The sequence below is a fragment of the Mytilus edulis genome, chromosome 11 (assembly GCF_963676685.1).
Source record: "Mytilus edulis chromosome 11, xbMytEdul2.2, whole genome shotgun sequence".
In the NCBI taxonomy this organism is placed as follows: Eukaryota; Metazoa; Mollusca; class Bivalvia; order Mytilida; family Mytilidae; genus Mytilus; species Mytilus edulis.
This window is the reverse complement of record NC_092354.1, coordinates 71,455,608-71,475,234: the sequence shown is the minus strand read 5'-3', so window position 1 is coordinate 71,475,234 and position 19,627 is coordinate 71,455,608. Positions and strand designations below refer to the sequence as shown.

Sequence of the window (19,627 nt, the reverse complement as noted above, 5' to 3'; positions counted from 1 at the left end):
GTTTACTAGTATATAATTTTACATGTATCAAAGAAAAAGTAATGTATTGCTTATTGTGTGCAATCCTATGACTTCCATACTCTTGACTTACTTTCTATGCATGTGTTTTTCATTTATTACATATATTCAAGGGACAACTGCCGTCAAACTGATGTAGGTGCCTGCACATAACCAATAACACGATAATTAATTCTATAGAAAGGAAGCTTACATGTTGCGGGTGTAATATACACATAACTGAAAATAAGGCCATTGTATACAAGTTTCAAAACAACAAAAAACAGCTTTCGAAACCTTTTTTGAACATGGTATTATATGTAACAAATGCAGCCAACAACAATTGTGTCGCCAATTCACAAACTGTATAGATACTAGTACTGAAATGTTTTACCACCGTCCCTACACCGGTACCATCAGAAAATAAAACAACACAACAGAACAAATCAGTTTTACTACAAATCGTAATTGTTGGTAAAACATCAACAAGCTGTTGCATCTTTATCAAACCGAAGGGCCGATTTGTTAAAATGACAGAAAAGGCAATATAATATGTGATAGTAACAGTGGGTGATCTATGACCAACTGATGTACAAAATGTAAGATTTTCTCCGGTTAAAATATATACATGTATTATCTTATCTTATCTTAAAGACGACAAATTCAGATATACATATATTCAGAATGAGAAAATCACGATTTGAATTTGTTCGATATTATTTGGCTCCTTGACAAGTTACGTGGTATGGCACCTTGCATAAAGAATGTTAATAATAAAATAAAATCAATATTAAACAATTAATAGTCTTGGCCTTGTTTTCGTAGGAATACCTTTTCAAGGTATGAAAATAGATGATGTAACGTATTTTCATGTACTATAATTAGCATCTATCGGGCTATTTAAAACTTTATTTTTACCTATCTTATCGAATGAACAAATTGCCGGCAAATAGGCTCTACCTGTTTAAATTTCTCAACTTGTGAATCGGTACTGTTATAGAACAGGAGGTTTGGCATATCATATAACCAGGTACAATCCAATAGTTTTTTTCATAAAATGCCCTGTTCCAAGTCAGTAAAATGGCCATTGTTACATTAAAGTTCGTTTCTATGTGTGTTACGTTTCTGTGTTGTGTCTTCTCTGCTGTGTCGTAATTAGTTTTTACTTGATACTTTACCCTCAGTTTTAGTTTGTAACCCGGAGTTGTTTTTTCTCTATCGCAGTATTCTACTGTTGCCTTTATTTATAGTTGATAAGAATGTATTGATTTGAAAGCTTGGATCTTTTAAATGTGTGTCTTAGAGTTATAAATTGTATAACACTGTAGTAATGTATTAAGGCAAGTGGCCTTTTTCCATCTTGTTCTAAACTTGTGAATCGGTACTGTTATAGAACAGGAGGTTTCGCATATCATAAAACCAGGTACAATCCACTAGTTTTTTTCATAAAATGCCCTGTTCCAAGTCAGGAAAATGGCCATTGTTACATTAAAGTTCGTTTCTATGTGTGTTACGTTTCTGTGTTGTGTCTTCTCTGCTGTGTCGTAATTCGCTTTTACTTGATACTTTACCCTCAGTTTTAGTTTGTAACCCGGAGTTGTTTTTTTCTCTATCGCAGTATTCTACTGTTGCCTTTATTTATAGTTGATAAGAATGTATTGATTTGAAAGCTTGGATCTTTTAAATGTGTGTCTTAGAGTTATAAATTGTATAACACTGTAGTAATGTATTAAAGCAAGTGGCCTTTTTCCATCTTGTTTTTTTTTGTTGTTTGTTTTTTGCATGGGAGTAATCTAAATTTTCACGGTTTATGACTATCCTATCGACACGGAAGCACAGTTTCCTTTGCTCGTGATGTGAAAATTTAATGTATCACAATATGTGTGTCTAAATTATATGTGTCGTTCTGAAACTAGACTATAACTGTTTACAATTTAAAAGACATGTCAAAGATTTTGGTTTTTCTTACATTTGAAGAGTTTTAAACAATTTTAATTTAAATTATCTGATAATTTATTGATTGGAAAAAAGGACATTGCAAAATGTCCTACCAAAACAAGTAAAAAAATGTATATATTTATTAAAACAAGTTCATTACTGAATGTATAACATATTTTATTTATATAAATTTGTTGCCCTTGCATATGCGTTGACTTTTACAAAGTTTTTTTTTTATCCAACAACTGCCGAACCTACAATTATAATAGCACAATTATATTGACAGCGCCTATCAAAATCTGTTGTTCTGTAAATACATGTATTTTGATATAAGAACTTCATCATGCTTGATATTTATGCTTTTGGTACACATTAAAATATGGTGCACACTAAAATGTGGTGCACACTGTTAAATAACCCGCTACGCGCGTTATTCAGTGTGCACCACATTTTTTATGTTATTTTTTCATAGACAGAAAAAATATTACAGTCATTCCTTAATTAATATGGATCTTGCCTATATACCAGCTGTGATTATTTGGAATATCTCCTAATTTAAACAATAGCATAACATCACTACATCGAAAACACACCATAAAATATCAATTGACAGGCTTAACTCAATCCAAAAACGTAAACTAATACACTATGAACCAATAAATTAGATCTGCGATATCTGAATGCAAATGCACAGATAATAAAATATTAGGGACAAACATTCAAGGCCAAAAAGCAAACACACAAATCCAAACAAAGCCATGGCAAGACACCACTAAAGTATTCAACCCTTCGAAAATACTCACTTTTGAAGAAGAAAAAAACGGTTTTAATAATGAAGGTAGATCTTGAAATTTATACAAATGTAGTAAGAAGAAGTAAAAATTAGGAGACATTCCAAATAATCACAGCTGGTATATAGACAAGATCCATATTAATATAAAATAACAAAAAAGTATTATAAACAGTATCGACAGGTCGAATTAACAAGAAAATACGATTTGAGAGTACTCGCAGTTACTGACAGCTAGTTAAAAGCCAAAAACAATTATTAATAAACAAAAATCATGGATCAGAGACTAAAATCAACTGAAACACATCCCAGGGATTTAGTATTTTAACGTCATGAGCAGTCAGAGAAGACATGACAAAAATAAATGTTTTGACATGTAGTAGGATAGTCAGGAGCGACTTCTATAGAGATAAAAATTATCTGTGTCTGTGTCTTTATACATCCCGCCTCAAAAGAAGATACAATTTAGATATGTTTAAATTGTCTAATGACAAAACCGATATTAGTGCCAATGTAAACAATATTGAGAGATCTAATTAAAATATTGGTACGATAACCCTTACTTATAAGTTTAGATCCCCTTTGCAGTCGTCTCAGGAAATATTAACTCACAGCTGGCGAGCATGATTACTTTTTTCAGGGACTGAATAATTAAAAACTACACACATATGCACCAGATTCATCTCATTATCAGTAATAATGTTTTAACGAAAAATCAATCTCCCTATAATTCCGAATGATTTTACCGTTTCCACACATTATGATTTCACAAATTTGTATATCAAAGTCAACCGTTAACAAGAAAATGTGGTATGCATTGTATTTATTATAGTTCACAGGGTCACATCGGCAATATATTCATGGGATAACATACCAAAATCAGTTCAAAATTATTGTATAGAAGAAAAGTAACGCAACACCATTATCTTGTATCGTTTCTTTTAATATTATTAACTCTTTTTTAAAATACTTAACGATATCAAGTAAAGTACTTTATCTTAAATATCACATTGTTGAATCTGTATAGTTCAATTTTTTAAACAAGCATGATTTTATCCAAAGAAGGCGTGCATTACATGTATGGCAATGAACCTCTGATCCATAATGTACTTGTCCAATATATGAGAAAGATAAGCCAAAGTGTAAGACTTTCTTTGAAAATAAAGGGCAACTGTAGCTGTACAACTTCTTGGCGATGCAGACAACTAACATACTATACATTGTACGTCTAAATTCATTTACTTGACACAAATAGGAATCATCTTTCACAAACTTCGAGAATAACAGGAATGTATCAGAAGGATTAAGCCACAAAAAAAAAAGAATGAAACTAACCCAAAACATATAAAAGCATGAATTTCTATTACTTGACAAAAAATCAATTGTTACAGCATAATAGAGGATACTACTTCTGTTGACTTCAATGATGCATTTTTTTAATTTAGATCTTTGAATACATGCATTTAGTTTTTCAGATCGTTGACACAAAAATGGGTCTGATAATAAAAACACCAAAATAAATATGATAGGAGTAGTAATGGGTGTTTCAAGCAATGACACTTTCAATCCACTTGAAATTTTAAAATATCAAAATCAATAGATATCACTTATGTGAGGTCAAATGTGGTATACTAGAAGTACTGGATGTCTCGAGAAAAAAATATTAGTGTCGCCCGTCATTAACTATATTAGTTTCGATATTCCGCATCAATCCAAGTTAGTCGTCGCAGAATATAAATATTTACAAATATCCATCATATTGGGTTTATAAATGTGTAGTTTTGACGTTCCTTCATTAAAACTAAGAGCCCTTTGACACCAAGTCCATGACATTTTTTTTTAATCAATCGAGGAAAAAGAAAGAAATATGGCATGTAATGTGGCACATATGTTACTCAGATATTACATAACTGTCAAACAAATCCTGATAGAATCCTTACATTTTACGAATGTTTCCATTTTTCGAACCCTTGATTACATTTTATTTTAGCAGCAATCTTTTATCATTAAAACACAATCACAATAATATCGTATGAGTTGCAATATTCACGATAAATGAAATCGGTATTGTCTCTTCTCTTGTGAGAGTTATTCAAACTAAACATGCATATTAAAAAAAGAGTAAAATATTTAAATATTTATAAATCGGATGCTTTCAAACACCAAAAAGCAAATGCAAACTAAATTAAAACCATGGCCAAAAATAAGTGACAATACACAGCACAACATTAGAAACATAAACCAAACCAAGGAACGACATTTGCTCCTTAATGACAGTAACAAAGCTTTGATGCCATATTACGTGGCAACGAATGATCAATGTGCAAGAATGCAATACAACACCATGTCCTTCCTTTATGGTATGTTCTATGCCGGTGTTTTGGGAATGACTTGTTTAGGATCAAATGTCTTCGGAACTAGGATCCTTTTATCCGTTAAATCTGTAAATTTGTCACATGACTTTATTGCAGTGTTCGGTACCTAAAACATAAGTATTTACATTAGTAATTTACCAAATTTCATAATGATAGGAGATTAAATCAGGACAAGAAACAAATAGGGAAAGACTACAACAAACCAGATCATTGAGTCCATTGTTTCAGTCACAGTACTTTCAATTTGACGAAATGAACAAGACAGTAAAAGAGGACCACCAAAAACTAGGGATGATATCAGGTGCTCCGGAAGGGAAAGCAGATCCTGCTAAAATATGTATGCGTATTATGTTTTATGGCCAAAGTATCTAGAGATACTCACCAGTTTTAATTTAACTTTCTTTAAAAACCCTAATTGAATCGTTTAAACATCAATGATGTAACATTGATTTTACCACATTCAATTCAGTAATTCAGTAATCTTACCTTTAATGCTAGAGGGTTTCATTGTCTATTGGACGATAATAGGTAAAATACATACAAACAACAAATCTTTGTTCGAAACATGCTTAAAGTAAAGCACAGAATACCCGATTAACCTAATAAGGGACAAATTCGTACCGAAGAAAAAAAAATAAAACTTACTTTCTCTAAGCGTATATATTGTGGATGATGATGGGGTTTACACGATTGGTTGGACACCGTGTTGTATACTGTCAGTAAAGCCCATCGTCTGTATGCACTACTGTTCTGTCCACTACAGTGCAACAAGTTGCAATGAAAAAATAGGGCGTCTCCTCAAAATAAAGATGGTTAAAGAAAATACAATCATAATAACTTATATTTTAAATATCACTGATATATTTTAATGCTTTCACACTTAATGTAAGTTGCATTGTATGTCCATTTCATATGTCCCTATTTACTTAAAACAAAACACATAAAAGCGTCTCAAAAACACATCTAACTTTTCTAGCTGCAATTGATGATTAGCTGCTAATGTATTTTTTTAAATTTTTTTATATAACTATGCGTAATGCAGCAGGACGCAATTATTTCTCTTAAGGAGACTCGGGGTACAAAAAAATCAGCAAAAATTGAAACAATGTTTTGCATAACAAATTTTATTTATAACACTATTCGTTGGTTCTTTATGATATTGTACAAAAATCAGTCAAAGAAACCAATACGTTTTGGCCCCAGATGACTATTAAAATATGTTTATCAATGAAAAAGTTCAAAATTATCTCCCTTTGGTGAAAATGCCAGTTATTTCCATTAAAATTGAAATAACTTTCTTAACTTATCGGGTTTTTTTCCAAATAAACTGTACTTAAACTGAGCTATTGTAAAATTGTAGCGATTTGTCTAAAAACGAATCATTTTTAGCTTACAATAGTCAATATTGTCAACAATGATACATCGCTTAAAATTTAACATTATTATTCCTAATGTAACACATATTTTCTACAGTTAAAAGAAGTAACAACACATTGTCCAATTTAAGACAAAAGTGAGTTAGGTAAATCGTTTCTACTTATAATTCCTCTTAAAGTCGCGAACCTTCATACATTTTTTACAACACTTGTCAACAGCAAAACGCTATATCTGTACATGTATACATATACGAAAACATGCTTGCGATATTTTTTGGGCTATAAATGAATTAAGATAAACCCCGATGCTGTATAAATGTCAAGTTGTTAGTTGTGTGGAATTCTATTTCAGATGTTGGTTTAACGAATGCGATAGGTCAATGTTTTCGTCGCAAACCAAAGCACATGCGTTCTTTTGTATTAGTTTTTGCAAGTGTATACATTTTTGTTCTAGTTAGGATACTAAGCATGGTCATTCTACATTAAAAATAAGATGATATTTTACCTGGATTGAGTAAGCAGTATTTCATTGAAAAACGGTCCATTATTTTATCAAGTCTTGTCGGATCAGTGACAGTCAGTTGCCCTTCTAATTTGTGATCTAGACGTCCGCATTTGTGGGAGCTTTCTATTATCTGTTAACAAAAAAAATTGACTACATTATTCAATAAAGGGCTGCGCTTTAGCGCATGATACGCCCGTTGCTCTTTTAACTTGTCTTTTATGCTTTAAATGAATTTATATGATCAACTAGAAATATATATACAAATCAAAAGGGATGTTACATTAATATATTCACCAAAGTTTCATAAAATCCCCCTTTTTAAAGTATAAAAATTCATTACTTAAGAAAACGTAAAATCTAAAATTTATAAAAATGGAAAGGGAACTTATGTCAATAGATATAAACAATTTATTAAAGTTGCATAAAATTTTGTGAAAGTGTTAGTTATTGTCCCAAAATTGGAAAATCCCCCCTTTTTTAAGCATAAAAATTCATAACACGGAAATGTCAAATCTGAAATTTATAAAAATTGAAAGGGAGCTTACATCAATAGATATAAACAATTCACCAAAGTTTCATGGACATTGGTGAAAGCCTTTTTGAGTTATTGTCCGAAGTGTTGAAAATCCCCCTTTTTTTATGAATAAAGCCCCATAAATCCAAAACTTAAAATCTGAAATTTATAAAAATTGAAAGGGAGCTTACATCAATAGATATAAACAATACACCAAAGTTTCATGGACATTGGTGAAAGCCTTTTTGAGTTATTGTCCGAAGTGTTGAAAATCCCCCTTTTTTTTATGAATAAAGCCCCATAAATCCAAAACTTAAAATCTGAAATTTATAAAAATTGAAAGGGAGCTTACATCAATAGATATAAACAATTCACCAAAGTTTCATGGACATTGGTGAAAGCCTTTTTGAGTTATTGTCCGAAGTGTTGAAAATCCCCCCTTTTTTATGAATAAAGCCCCATAAATCCAAAACTTAAAATCTGAAATTAAAAAAAAACGAAAGGGAGCTTACGTCAATAGATATAAACAATTCACTTAAGTTTCATGGAAATTGGTGAAAGCGTTTTTGAGTTATTGTCCGAAGTGTGGACGACGGACGGACGGACGGACGGACAGACGGACGGACGGACGGACAGACGGACGGACGGACAACGGTATACCATAATACGTCCCGTCTAAAAGACGACGGGCGTATAAAAAACAAAAGACAACATGGTAGTTATATCATAATGTATTAATATGACATATGCTCATCCTTTTATGGTAGAAAACAAAATTTCTGTTAAAATGATATGTTTGTTTCATCTGCTTTCTGTTATTTCCTGTTTTTATGTTTCCTGACATAATGGAAGAAATGTTTGCCATTCAATTCTTAGAGATTTGGAGTTTCTCGTTCATCCCCTGTAACCGGACTCTTGTTCTAAATATGAGTTATATCCCCAAGTCCTTTTTTACTATCAACAAATGTTTTTCACAAATTGATCGTATATTTAACATGTTTAAACAAAAGGATATTGAATGAAATTGTATGGGAGTTATTCCCCTTGAAAAATGTGATATAAAGTGAAAAAGGTTAAAGTAATGTTTTTTGTTTTAAACTTTACCTGTTATTTATTCCAAAAATGAAATTAATACAATGTTTCCAATGCCAATATTGCCAACTTTCGTTTTTGTGTAACAGTATAATCAACATTCACAACTTATATTGATAATATCAACAAATAAATAAACAATATATCAAATTTTACATTAAAAAATAATAAAATAATCAGCTTATTCGACGAGTAAATTTATTCATGCAAATTGCAATGGTTAATCCGTATTGGAGTGATTCATATGGCAATACAGTTTACAGCGTGTATCGAATTTACTTGTACATGTGCAGTGACAGAAAAACGAAAACCATTCAAAAAGGTTTTGAAACATCATTTTACTTGTATTCCGTTAGAAATGGTAAAATCATACTTCGTTTGTCATTGAAAATGAAAATATCAAAAATGGGCCGCCTTCAAACTCAAATCTACAAGTACTATGTTCAGTCCTCCGAAGACAGAACAAGAAGTGTGTATTGTCATAGGCATGTCAAGCTGTATTCTGTTATTAACTTTAGCTTTGGGGACGATTATGGGGTTTGTTGCATTAATTCATTATGCTGCTAAATTTAACGAACTGCTAGGTGCGAGTAATATAAAAGCATTTGCGTCTAAATAAGATTACCTGTAAACATCCGTTTCTTTTCTCACATTTATCTAAGGCAATAAATGCCGTTATCATATTTGGCTCCAAAAACTCATTTATATACCAATACCTGTTAAAAAAATTGTCGAATATTATAATAATAGTAAACGTCTCTTAAAACAATGTTCAACGAGTAAAATAAGAGGGTAAATGGTAACAATGGTAAACTATAAGACTAAAAATAAAACTGCCTTAAAAACATCGTCAATAGCACTACGCGTTGCTTCACAAAAGGGTGAGATTAAAAGTTAATAGCATACCCGTAATCTTGATGCCACAAATGAGCTCCACCTGTAAACGGCTCTTTTGTTACTAACTTTCCATGATAGTGGTACACTTCGTCTCCAAGTAACTAAAACGAATGTATAAATTAGGAAAATGTTGTGTATCATTTTTTTTTTTATATTTTTAATATTTGGCAAATTTAAGCTATCACTGGCCCCAGTAAATTGTAAGTCGGTGTTCGACATTGAAACAAACATTTTCCTAGGCGATAAACCGATACCATAAATAGTCTGTAAATGTATGCTTGCGTCTATATTTAGAGAAAATTTAGTTTAATTTACAAATCTTTGTGAACTTAACAATATTACATTTTCATGTGTTTATTCTTTTTAAATTACGAATATAGTATCAACATGTTGAATTATAACATTTCAGTGTATCTTAGAGATTGCTTCAGGACAAATGTAATTGAAAATATATTTTCATATATATAAGTCGTCCTCCGTAACTGCATGTCGTAAATTGCAAATGCCGTTTAATTGAGTCTTACTTGTTCTACAAACATGGAAAAACGTATTGCAACACCTGAATATTTTAAACCTAGGAAAATCAGCTTCATTTTTTTGGGATATGAATAATTGCTTGTATATTGATGTTTCAAAATGATGTTTTAATTAACCACAATTTTGATACCAAAATGAAGTAATTTTTGTACAAAAAACAAAAAAATGCATTTTACATCTTTTACTGTAATCGAACAGTAGCATTTCAGACATTTCAAAATAAAACTTTAGATGAGTATTCACATCGTGGTTGATCGTTATAGGCCAAAGAATCAATACTTTTCATTGGCATCATCCACACGGACAACCGTCTCTTAACCTCCTCAGATCATGCCTGCCACTAATCGACGAATGTGTTATTGCAATCATTCCTGGTGACGGACATTTTTATTTCATGAGGCGTGCGAACTGGGGTGTCCTTTGGCACACTTTAAATTCAGTTGAATGGTCGTTTTTTTTTCTCCCAATTAAGTGTAAACGAACTGCCAACTTGTTGACATCCTAGTTCGTGCTCTTACAGGTTAATCGATATGTTTAAGGTTCAATGTGCAATACCCCTGAATGGGTTGGCGATAAAAACATTCCGTCTTTTTGATGATCTCACCGTTAATTTTATTAATTTTATTAATACATTGAATATCGAGTTGCATGTGTTACAGTGAATTGCTGAGTAAATGTTATGTTATTCTCTCTGTATTCTATTGTATTGATGCCACGAACAATCATTTTAACCTATAAATTACTGTCTACAAATTATAGATGCATACCTGTTCACATGTCCCGGCCACCTTTTCCGATCTACTGATCATTCCACTTACGTCATTACCCGGATGACCCCATATGGTCATTTTTGCTTCTCGACCTTGACAATCAGAAACCTTGAATAAACATCTAAGGGCCTTAATTTGATAGCATTAATATTAGCCAAATACAGGAACGTATATGATATACAAATCGAATAGGTATCTAGCATTCAAAGATTTTTTTAATTACACTTATATCAGTTTATATACAATTAACAAACTTCAGAATAAAGACACTTTCCGAATAAGTACCATTTTCAGGCGAGAGCAAAACATATGCAATAGTATTAAAAAAACACATGTTGACCTTTTCGTATCAAATTAAGTAATTTAAATTTCGTAATCAGCCTTAATTTCTGAAACTTCCTTGATAATAGATGACATTTACATAGTGTATTCTTTACTGAATATAGAAATTTAACAAACCACATCAATGATTAATATGCCAGCTTTAGCTGTCACTTATGGTAGTAGTATCGTTTTGGAATAGAGAACAATAACTCTCTCTACACGACCTTTTGTCTTTTTAATGGCTGCCGAATGTAACGTTCCAACGCGAACTTAAAAAAACGGGACAGCTCTAAATAATGTTGATGTTAAATAAAACATGAATTGTTATTTCTTTACAAAAACAACAATTCAGAAACTTTGGTTACTTATGAAGTTCAATTAAATTGTATTGAACCACGGAAATTACCGAAGTTTGGACAACAACGTCTAACGCCATGTTTCGTCTGCTTCTTGTTCCATTTTCAGTGAGGTCAAAACAAACTTCCTCAACAATCACAGGTACTTCATTTTACAGTCACAAAAACATAATTGATGAAAACATATTTAGCGTAAAGGTTTCGTCCAGCCACGGGACACACAGAAAAACTCTCTGCAAGCAATACATTTCGGGATTTTTTTTTATAATGGCCATGCGGCATGCGGGGTAAACTCCGACTGGTTGACCATGACTACTTATGTTCATCTGCCACATAATTCCCCATATGAAGGAACAGTGATAATGACGTTGGTTATACTGTTGAATGTGATCACTATTATTCATGTAACCACATACTAAATCAAAACTTAACAAAGCATGGTTTAAAACAAAAGAAAACATATGCAAATAATTTACATTTTTATTGTGTACTTCTTTTGGCAAACTCTCAATATCTACCTTATACAGTCCCAAGAGATTGAAACGGTTTTGGTTTTTTTTTCTCTAAAAGGAGACTTGAGTCTGAATAGTATATTTAAGTACAGACTGTACATATTGTATAATCTTATATTGTCCAAAATTGAATTTTATGGGAAGATGGAGTTAATATGATAACCCATGATTATACCATGACTTTGACAGGTATATAAATGGATTGTTCCTTGGAAGTATGTGGACTGCATCCTTTAAAATTCAAGCTGCAGCAGTCGCCTGATTATTTTATGCGTCAGTTTTAACCTGATCAAAACATATTCACTCTACCGAGTACTCTTTCACTGTATCAGGTTCACATTTCAACCTATTTAGCAATACACACTGATGGTTATATAACATCACAGTACCAAAATTGCACTCACAGTAACCAAATTGAACCTTTTCAACAAAAAAGCTGCGGAAAACTTACAAGTTTTCTTTCACCATGTGAAGTTATCTAATTATCATCTTTTTAAAATGAGCAAATTAAATTTGTTTCTAGGATTTGAAATTAAACATGTAATGTAATTTGGGTACTGACCTCATTACAGAATGATGGACTGTTTGGAGGTCAGTTCAAACCCATTTTCTATGACTCTACATGGACTTAAAACTAAATTGGTGTAACTATTATGATAGTGTAAAGAAGGATTTTCTACAAAATAAGCACAAAATGGACTTTTGTCTGGTTAATAAAAAAAAGTTGGTGAAAAAACTGACAATATAGGTGCAATTTAGGTACTCTCATGTAAGCAACTTCACAACTACAAATTTATTTTCATGAACTAAATAAAAAAATGAACACGACCATAGATGTATAATAAGTATATAAAAAACAACAACTGTTTTATGTCAGTTGAAATCATACATATTTTAATTTTGGACACTTCAAACTTCAATATGGACTTATTTGAAAACAGGTATCAGGTAAAACCAAAAATGTCTATTCAGCAGCAGTCTCTAACAACATATTTCCTTAATTTTATATTATAGTCGTACAAATATATTAAAAATGTGTTCATTTAATTTTGTTCTAGCTTCTCTCATGTGAAAGCGGTAACCTTTTTGGTCACTATTTATGTGTTGCGCCTAATTAAGAATTGTAACACTTTATAGTGACAAAACAGGTCAAACAAATACTTCTCAAGAAACAGAAAGAGAATAAAACTTGGAACAGCACCCACCCATGCCAGTATATGTATGAATAAAAACTCAGATCAGATTATCATGGACAATATGTTTGTTTTATGTCCTTGTGAATATATAGTGAGGAAAGTTATCAATAATTCTGCAGATAATGCAATTTTATCAAGTGTTTTGTACTTTTAATGTTAAAATGTTCACACAATCAGTGAAACATTCAAAAAGGCTAAACTATTTTTTTATTACTGAAAGTTTCAAACAATGACAAGTGTTTTATTTACCAAATAATTCATGTGTTTCTATGAGAGAAAAAAATCATGTTTAATTTGGGAATTAAAGGCAAAGATGATCTTTTTGTGGCACACTGGCGCATGTCAATTGTGAATATACTTACAAAATATATTTTCTTTATCATGTTACTGACGTCGACATTATCAAGGAGTACACATTGTAGGAAAAATGCACAAATTACAGATAAAATAATTAAAACACCCTACTTTGTATGCATTTCCTGCTCTAATCTTTCTTTTGTGTATTGAACCTTCTAGAACAATTTTATAGAGACCCATTTACTTATACTTAAGTTATTGTCTGTAAACCTAATGTGTCTTGTAAACAACTACAACATGATTAAGCATTACTCGAAAGCAAATTTTTGACATGATTGTATTTCCCATTTCCATTTTCAATTTTATTTTGCTGTCATAAAAAACTTGAAAAGTTAGCTAAGAAACAAAATATATGCAAGAAATGCGTAACTAACTGACTCTGAATTAGTACATGACATTGATGTAGAACCCACCAACTAAAAATGATCAGGAATACGAATGTTTTTTTTTTTTGTTCGAGTCAGATTTTTTTCACCGAAACCCTTCAGCGCTATCTAGTAATATTATTTAGTCAAAATTTAACACTATTATTCAAATTCATCATAACAAATTGGCTAATACGGCTGTATTTTCAACTACTGTGTACAGACCTACCTGTGTAGTTTTGGAAGTTTTAAATGTTTTTAGATATATAAAAGTTAAATTTATTTTGCATATATCTGAAAGATAAACTGGTTTTTGGTGAAGATTTGTATTCAAAATATTTTTTTTTCCTCTGCTTGAACAGATTTTTTGTTTTCATCAATTTTGGAATTGAATATTTTTTTTTTTTTATAAAAAAGAAATATACCATACCCCTCCTGCCTTTTCATGTTCTATGATCGTTCCCTAGACATTTTCCATCTGAACTTATTATTTATTCTAGATAGACAAAAACTATATGTTAATGTAGCATAGGGCATTCCTCCTGAATATGCATGAAATATTTCCAACTGAACGTTAAGCAACCAACAACCAATCAATATATATAGGAAATTGTCTTGGTATAAAGCTGGCATTTAAGGTATCACCTTCCTCATATTAAAATTAAGTGTCATGCATGTACACTATTTTTTATGTATTCCACTGCATCGATGTTTCGTTGTTAAGATTGTTGAATTATTATGACAACTCTACCTTCACTTTATTATTGTTCAAAAGCTCTGCAGTAGATGGATCTTCAAACTCTTTGATAACTTTGTCTACTTCTTCTACATCTAATAGATTTCTGATGGATAAAATAAAAATCAATCATGAACGTGTAAAATAATAAACAGTTTTTAGGTAATTGCAGGTATTTATCCCTAATTTCGGTAGTTATCGGCTTATAGCCTAGTTATAAAAAAACCCAGATCTTTTACCTAGGGAATAGATAACCTAAGCTATATTTTATATAATAAAATGAAGAATAACCAATGTTCAATGCTCGTAAAGTTCGATTTTAATTTTGTTTTTTCAGCTTTTACTTTTGTTTAAGAATGTTACTAAAGAGTGGTTTATCGAAAATAAAAAGTCTCTATGCGTTTGTGCTCGACCAATTAAGCAATACAAAGTTAAAAGAAATGGTCAAATATTGATAATATTAAGAAATAGAGCTCAATGAATATGTATTCTGTTGTGTATTTATTTACCTCGTATTTAATTATTGCTAACAATAATGGTTAACAATATATTTGAAGTCTATTGTTGCCTGTACATCTTTATTTGTAGAATGAGATTTAAGAATGATATGAAAATAATAAAAATATATATTACCAAAAAAAAGTGCAACTGGTGTATTAAATTGCAATCCTGGTATATATAAATTGATGAGTTTATTCACTGATTGTACATGTTTGTTAACCTCATGAACTTATTTCTTACATTAAATACATATTTGGAATACACATCTGTAATACTACAGAGCAATATTTCTCTGGTGGTTTTGGTGTGTGAACTGTTTCCATCATGAAGACATAGCACATTTTCAATGCTGAGCAAGGCATAATGATATGAGTAAACTATATGTTTGTTTACGACATTCCGTTTGCAACTTTTAAGGTTCGTTTTTAAAACTTTAATTCTTGAGAAAGTGTAAACATTAAAAAAGCTAACTCATTCAAAACTGAAATTTCCTGATCAAATAGAAAAATCAAACCTCAGACATATCAACCGAACGGAAGACAACAATCTTGACTTGGTACAGGCATTTCCTTATGTAAAAAAAATGGTGAATTAAACCTGGTTTTATAGTTTGCTAAACCTCTAGCTTATAATGCCTACTGGTTTTTTGTTATGTCAAGCAATAACTAAATACTTGTACATTAAATACATAATGTTGGTATGGTTTAACGCCAACATACCTGATTATGATATATCCATACTTGTCAAAGTCTGCTTTCACTGTTGGTGTTACTTCAAATGTATCTCCATGGAACTGGTAAACTTACATGTCAGAATAGATATCAAACATGAAAAATGAAGAAAACAAATAATTTCACTTATTTGAAAAGTGGCAATAAAGACGGTATAAAGATGTCATTTAAACTAAAATTCAAAACATAAGTTAACATTACACTTTATAGAAAACTAAAGACTGAATATTTGAAATTTAATTGCATTATGGGTAATTTCGGATCATGTAGATAGAATGGGGACAAACCCATCATAAATACAGTTGTGATCTTTGGTGCTACTAAAAGGAATGTTCTTGTCCTAACTATTTACGATCGACGTGTTGCTCACTCTAATAGTGTTTGACATTTTTAGCCGAACAGATTTATCATTTTTACATAGCTTGATTTATTGTATGCTGGGTCATATTCTGGACGCCAGTCTTTGCTCTTCTATGATATAATTCACAAACAAAAACAAATATGAAGCTTAAAAATGGAAAAATATTAAAAACTAAACTCGTTCAAAGGGTATCTACACATCTCAATCTTCAAAATCGGTTACCTAAAAATACTACTACGCTAACATTTTTAACAATAAAAATCGTGTTTACCCTTCTATCGATAAGTGTCATGCCAAAAAATGACTTACGTGTCCCCGTCTTTCCACCAACAATACGTTAAGGTCCACGATTAAAAAATACAGACAGTCTATCCTCTCGGTCTTAATGATAATATCATGGGAATTGGTGATATATCAAGAACCGATTCCGTTAACATTTTGGATATAGTTTCTAAAACTGGTCATAACCGTTCTCACGGTCGAAGAAAAAATCGCAATCAAAGAAAATTTCGGCCCAATCATACCAATATTTCGGACTTAATTTTATATTTAAAAAACAACGGCAGACCTTATCTGTTAACAAAGCTCTGTTCATTACCGGTTAATAGGTTAAAAAAATGTGGAGGATTGCAACACAATTTCATATAGCAGTCCTAAGATAATTAATCTAGATATAAATCTTTGAAATTATTATCTATAAACAATAAAAATATTACTGTAACTGCATGACGAAAGACACAAATGAATTGTTACCATTCGATAACGGTCTATGACAAATACAAGACACATTGTAAGTAATTTATTGTACCAACTTAGTTTATTGAAAAGTAAGGCGGGGGCCGGGGGGGGGGTGCTTTGTTTTTTTATAATTGTAATGACATCTCTACCGCGAAAAACTGGTTAATTTTTCAACAATTTTAATTGAATTGAATGAAATATTCAAAAAGATTGTCTTTTGAAAATCAATACATTTTGTTAACAGATCATCAGTATAAAATTATATACCCTCCCCATCCGCCCCTTTTGAGAGTTTCTTGAATGTTATTCTTTTATTAGTTGATCATTTGATATAGTCAATTGAAAGGTATATATACATGATAAATTTAAAAAAGTTAAGAACTGAAACGAAGACGAGTATAGATACATGTAGGTCACAGTATCATTTCATATTCAGTGTGTATCGTCCTGAACATGCATGAAAGACTTGTCACTGGACGTTAAGCAACCAACAATCTATCAGCCTTTTCAGTGAGACTCAATAAGATTTTCAAATCTTACACACGAATATGTTAAATCTAGCTTTATTTCATGAAAATCTACACTAAAATTCATCTCACATAAATTCTGTATTTAAGCGATAAATAAACAAAACTTTAATTAAACTAAAATTAAAATGTGGTCAATGATGATTTTTTTTTATACCTATTATTGATTAAACTTTTAAAAATAAATTCCCAAATCGGCAACAAAAAACTATCAGACGAATTTGATTTTGAAGTAACTTATAGATTCTTTTTTTATCAAGGAAAATAGTGACCTCACACAGTTCATTATGTTATGCCTTGGAGCATATTTCATTGAAACATGGTATCGTCCGGGTTGATTCTGAAAAAGAATGACCTATGGTTCTGAAAGGATATAACTCCATATAGGTATATAATGGACATGAAACATAGAGCACATACGTCAACAACAAAGATCTTTTAAAATAATGTTTGTGAAGACATTTCACATTTCTTATTTGAATCTTAAGCTTGTCGACGCCTGCGCTCTATGTTTCCTGGTCCTTTATTTGGTTGAAATCTAGCTAATTTTGTCACATTTCACCATAATCCCGTATCTTGAACTTTTTTGGATGTAAAAATCAACGTACTAGAATTAAACTTTGACAAAAACAGTTCTGTTTAACTTTCTAACATGTCTTTAGGGCAATTTAGACATGTTTTACCTTGTAACTATGAACTTTATAATTGGGGCCAAATATGGCCCTTACCGAACTTACTCCTTTGTGTTTAATTATAACCAATTGTGTAAAGATGTTAATATCAGTGAAAATACACCTACTTCATGTAATTGTAGTAATTTCGAATACATGTATGGACCCATGTCCCATGTTATAACAGGAGATCTTAACATCGTTCAAGACCGAGAGTTAAAATTATTCATCAGTAAAGGACCTAAATATCGCCCACCGTCAATTATTAATTGGAATGAGTGTCGTAATATAATCCACGACTCACTCCGTACTTACTGTTTAAAATGGATAAAACGGGGAGAAGCTGACAACAAATCTTTGACTCTTATTTTAATTCAGTAATGAATATAGTTGATATACGTATTCAACATTTTAAAGATCATTTTACTATTAACAGTAACTACAATAAACCTATTTCTCGTATCAAACAAAAACTAAAAGAACTAGCCAAGGAATTTGTTTTTGGTCGATAAAGCTGCTAATAATATCAGTATTGTTTGACGTACATTTTACATTGAGGTTTTGAAAAAAGAAATTACCAATTCACCAACATGCCAACTGACTCTATTTTCAGAAAACGACATCTGTAACACATATAAACTTTTAGCTACCGCTTTACATGCAGAACCAAATACAATGAAAGTCCCAACTATGTATTGGCTTTCGAATCTACACAAAACACCTTACAAACATAGATTTATTTCGTCTTCAAGCTATTGTTCCATTACCAGTACAATCAAAAACCTGATAATAAATTGTTCAAATAAGGCCTTCCAAAAAAGTGGAAATAATTACTTTTGGAGTGTCATGAATTCGTGGAAGTACTTGATAAATTGCATGCTTATATTGGTGATTTTGAATCTGTTCAAAGTTTTGGTTTTTCTATCCTGCATACCACATGGCCTCACATTCTCATTAAGAAAAAAATCACACACCTAATTAAATAGGCATTTAAAAAGTCAGAATGTGAATTTATATATATATATGTTCAAACTCTTTCAGGTCATTTTTAGTAGCAATAAACAAGAAAACTATGCCAATTGGACATGCTTTGATACTACAGCCCTTGGACAGTGTAAACTTAAAAAAAAAAAAAACTGTATTGTGTAATGGTGTATGGCATATGGTGCAATGGTGTAAGGTGTATGGTGCTATGGCACGTGCATTGTGTAATGGTGTTTGAGGAATAGTATTATTGTGTAACGTGCGATCGGGAAGGGTATGAATGATGGTGTACGACATTTCATTGGTTGAAAACGAAGTTCTTTTTATTTTATTTTTTCGATTTGTAAACATAAACAATACTAATAATAATAATAATCTTAATATTTGAAATTTAATTGCATTATGGGTAATTTCGGATCATGTAGATAGAATGGGGAATGGTGTATGGTGTAATGTGTAAGGTGTATAGTGCAAATA

The 19,627-nt window shown here is 31.2% G+C and overlaps 1 protein-coding gene across 2 annotated transcripts in view; it reads right to left on the bottom strand.

Annotated features, from left to right (window-relative positions):
- Positions 1 to 3,647: 3,647 nt before the first annotated feature.
- LOC139496208 (L-proline trans-4-hydroxylase-like) overlaps positions 3,648 to 19,627 on the bottom strand; it is a 42,338-nt gene continuing 26,358 nt past the window's right edge. For both annotated transcript variants that reach the window (XM_071284683.1, XM_071284684.1), the window contains exons 3-10: positions 15,858 to 15,939; positions 14,653 to 14,743; positions 10,789 to 10,899; positions 9,494 to 9,585; positions 9,213 to 9,303; positions 6,982 to 7,111; positions 5,746 to 5,897; positions 3,648 to 5,206 (exon numbers count right to left, since the gene is read on the bottom strand). In XM_071284683.1, coding sequence (XP_071140784.1) covers positions 5,093 to 5,206; positions 5,746 to 5,897; positions 6,982 to 7,111; positions 9,213 to 9,303; positions 9,494 to 9,585; positions 10,789 to 10,899; positions 14,653 to 14,743; positions 15,858 to 15,939 — 863 coding nt within the window. In that variant the 3' untranslated portion in view covers positions 3,648 to 5,092. The remainder of the gene's footprint in view (positions 5,207 to 5,745; positions 5,898 to 6,981; positions 7,112 to 9,212; positions 9,304 to 9,493; positions 9,586 to 10,788; positions 10,900 to 14,652; positions 14,744 to 15,857; positions 15,940 to 19,627) is intronic.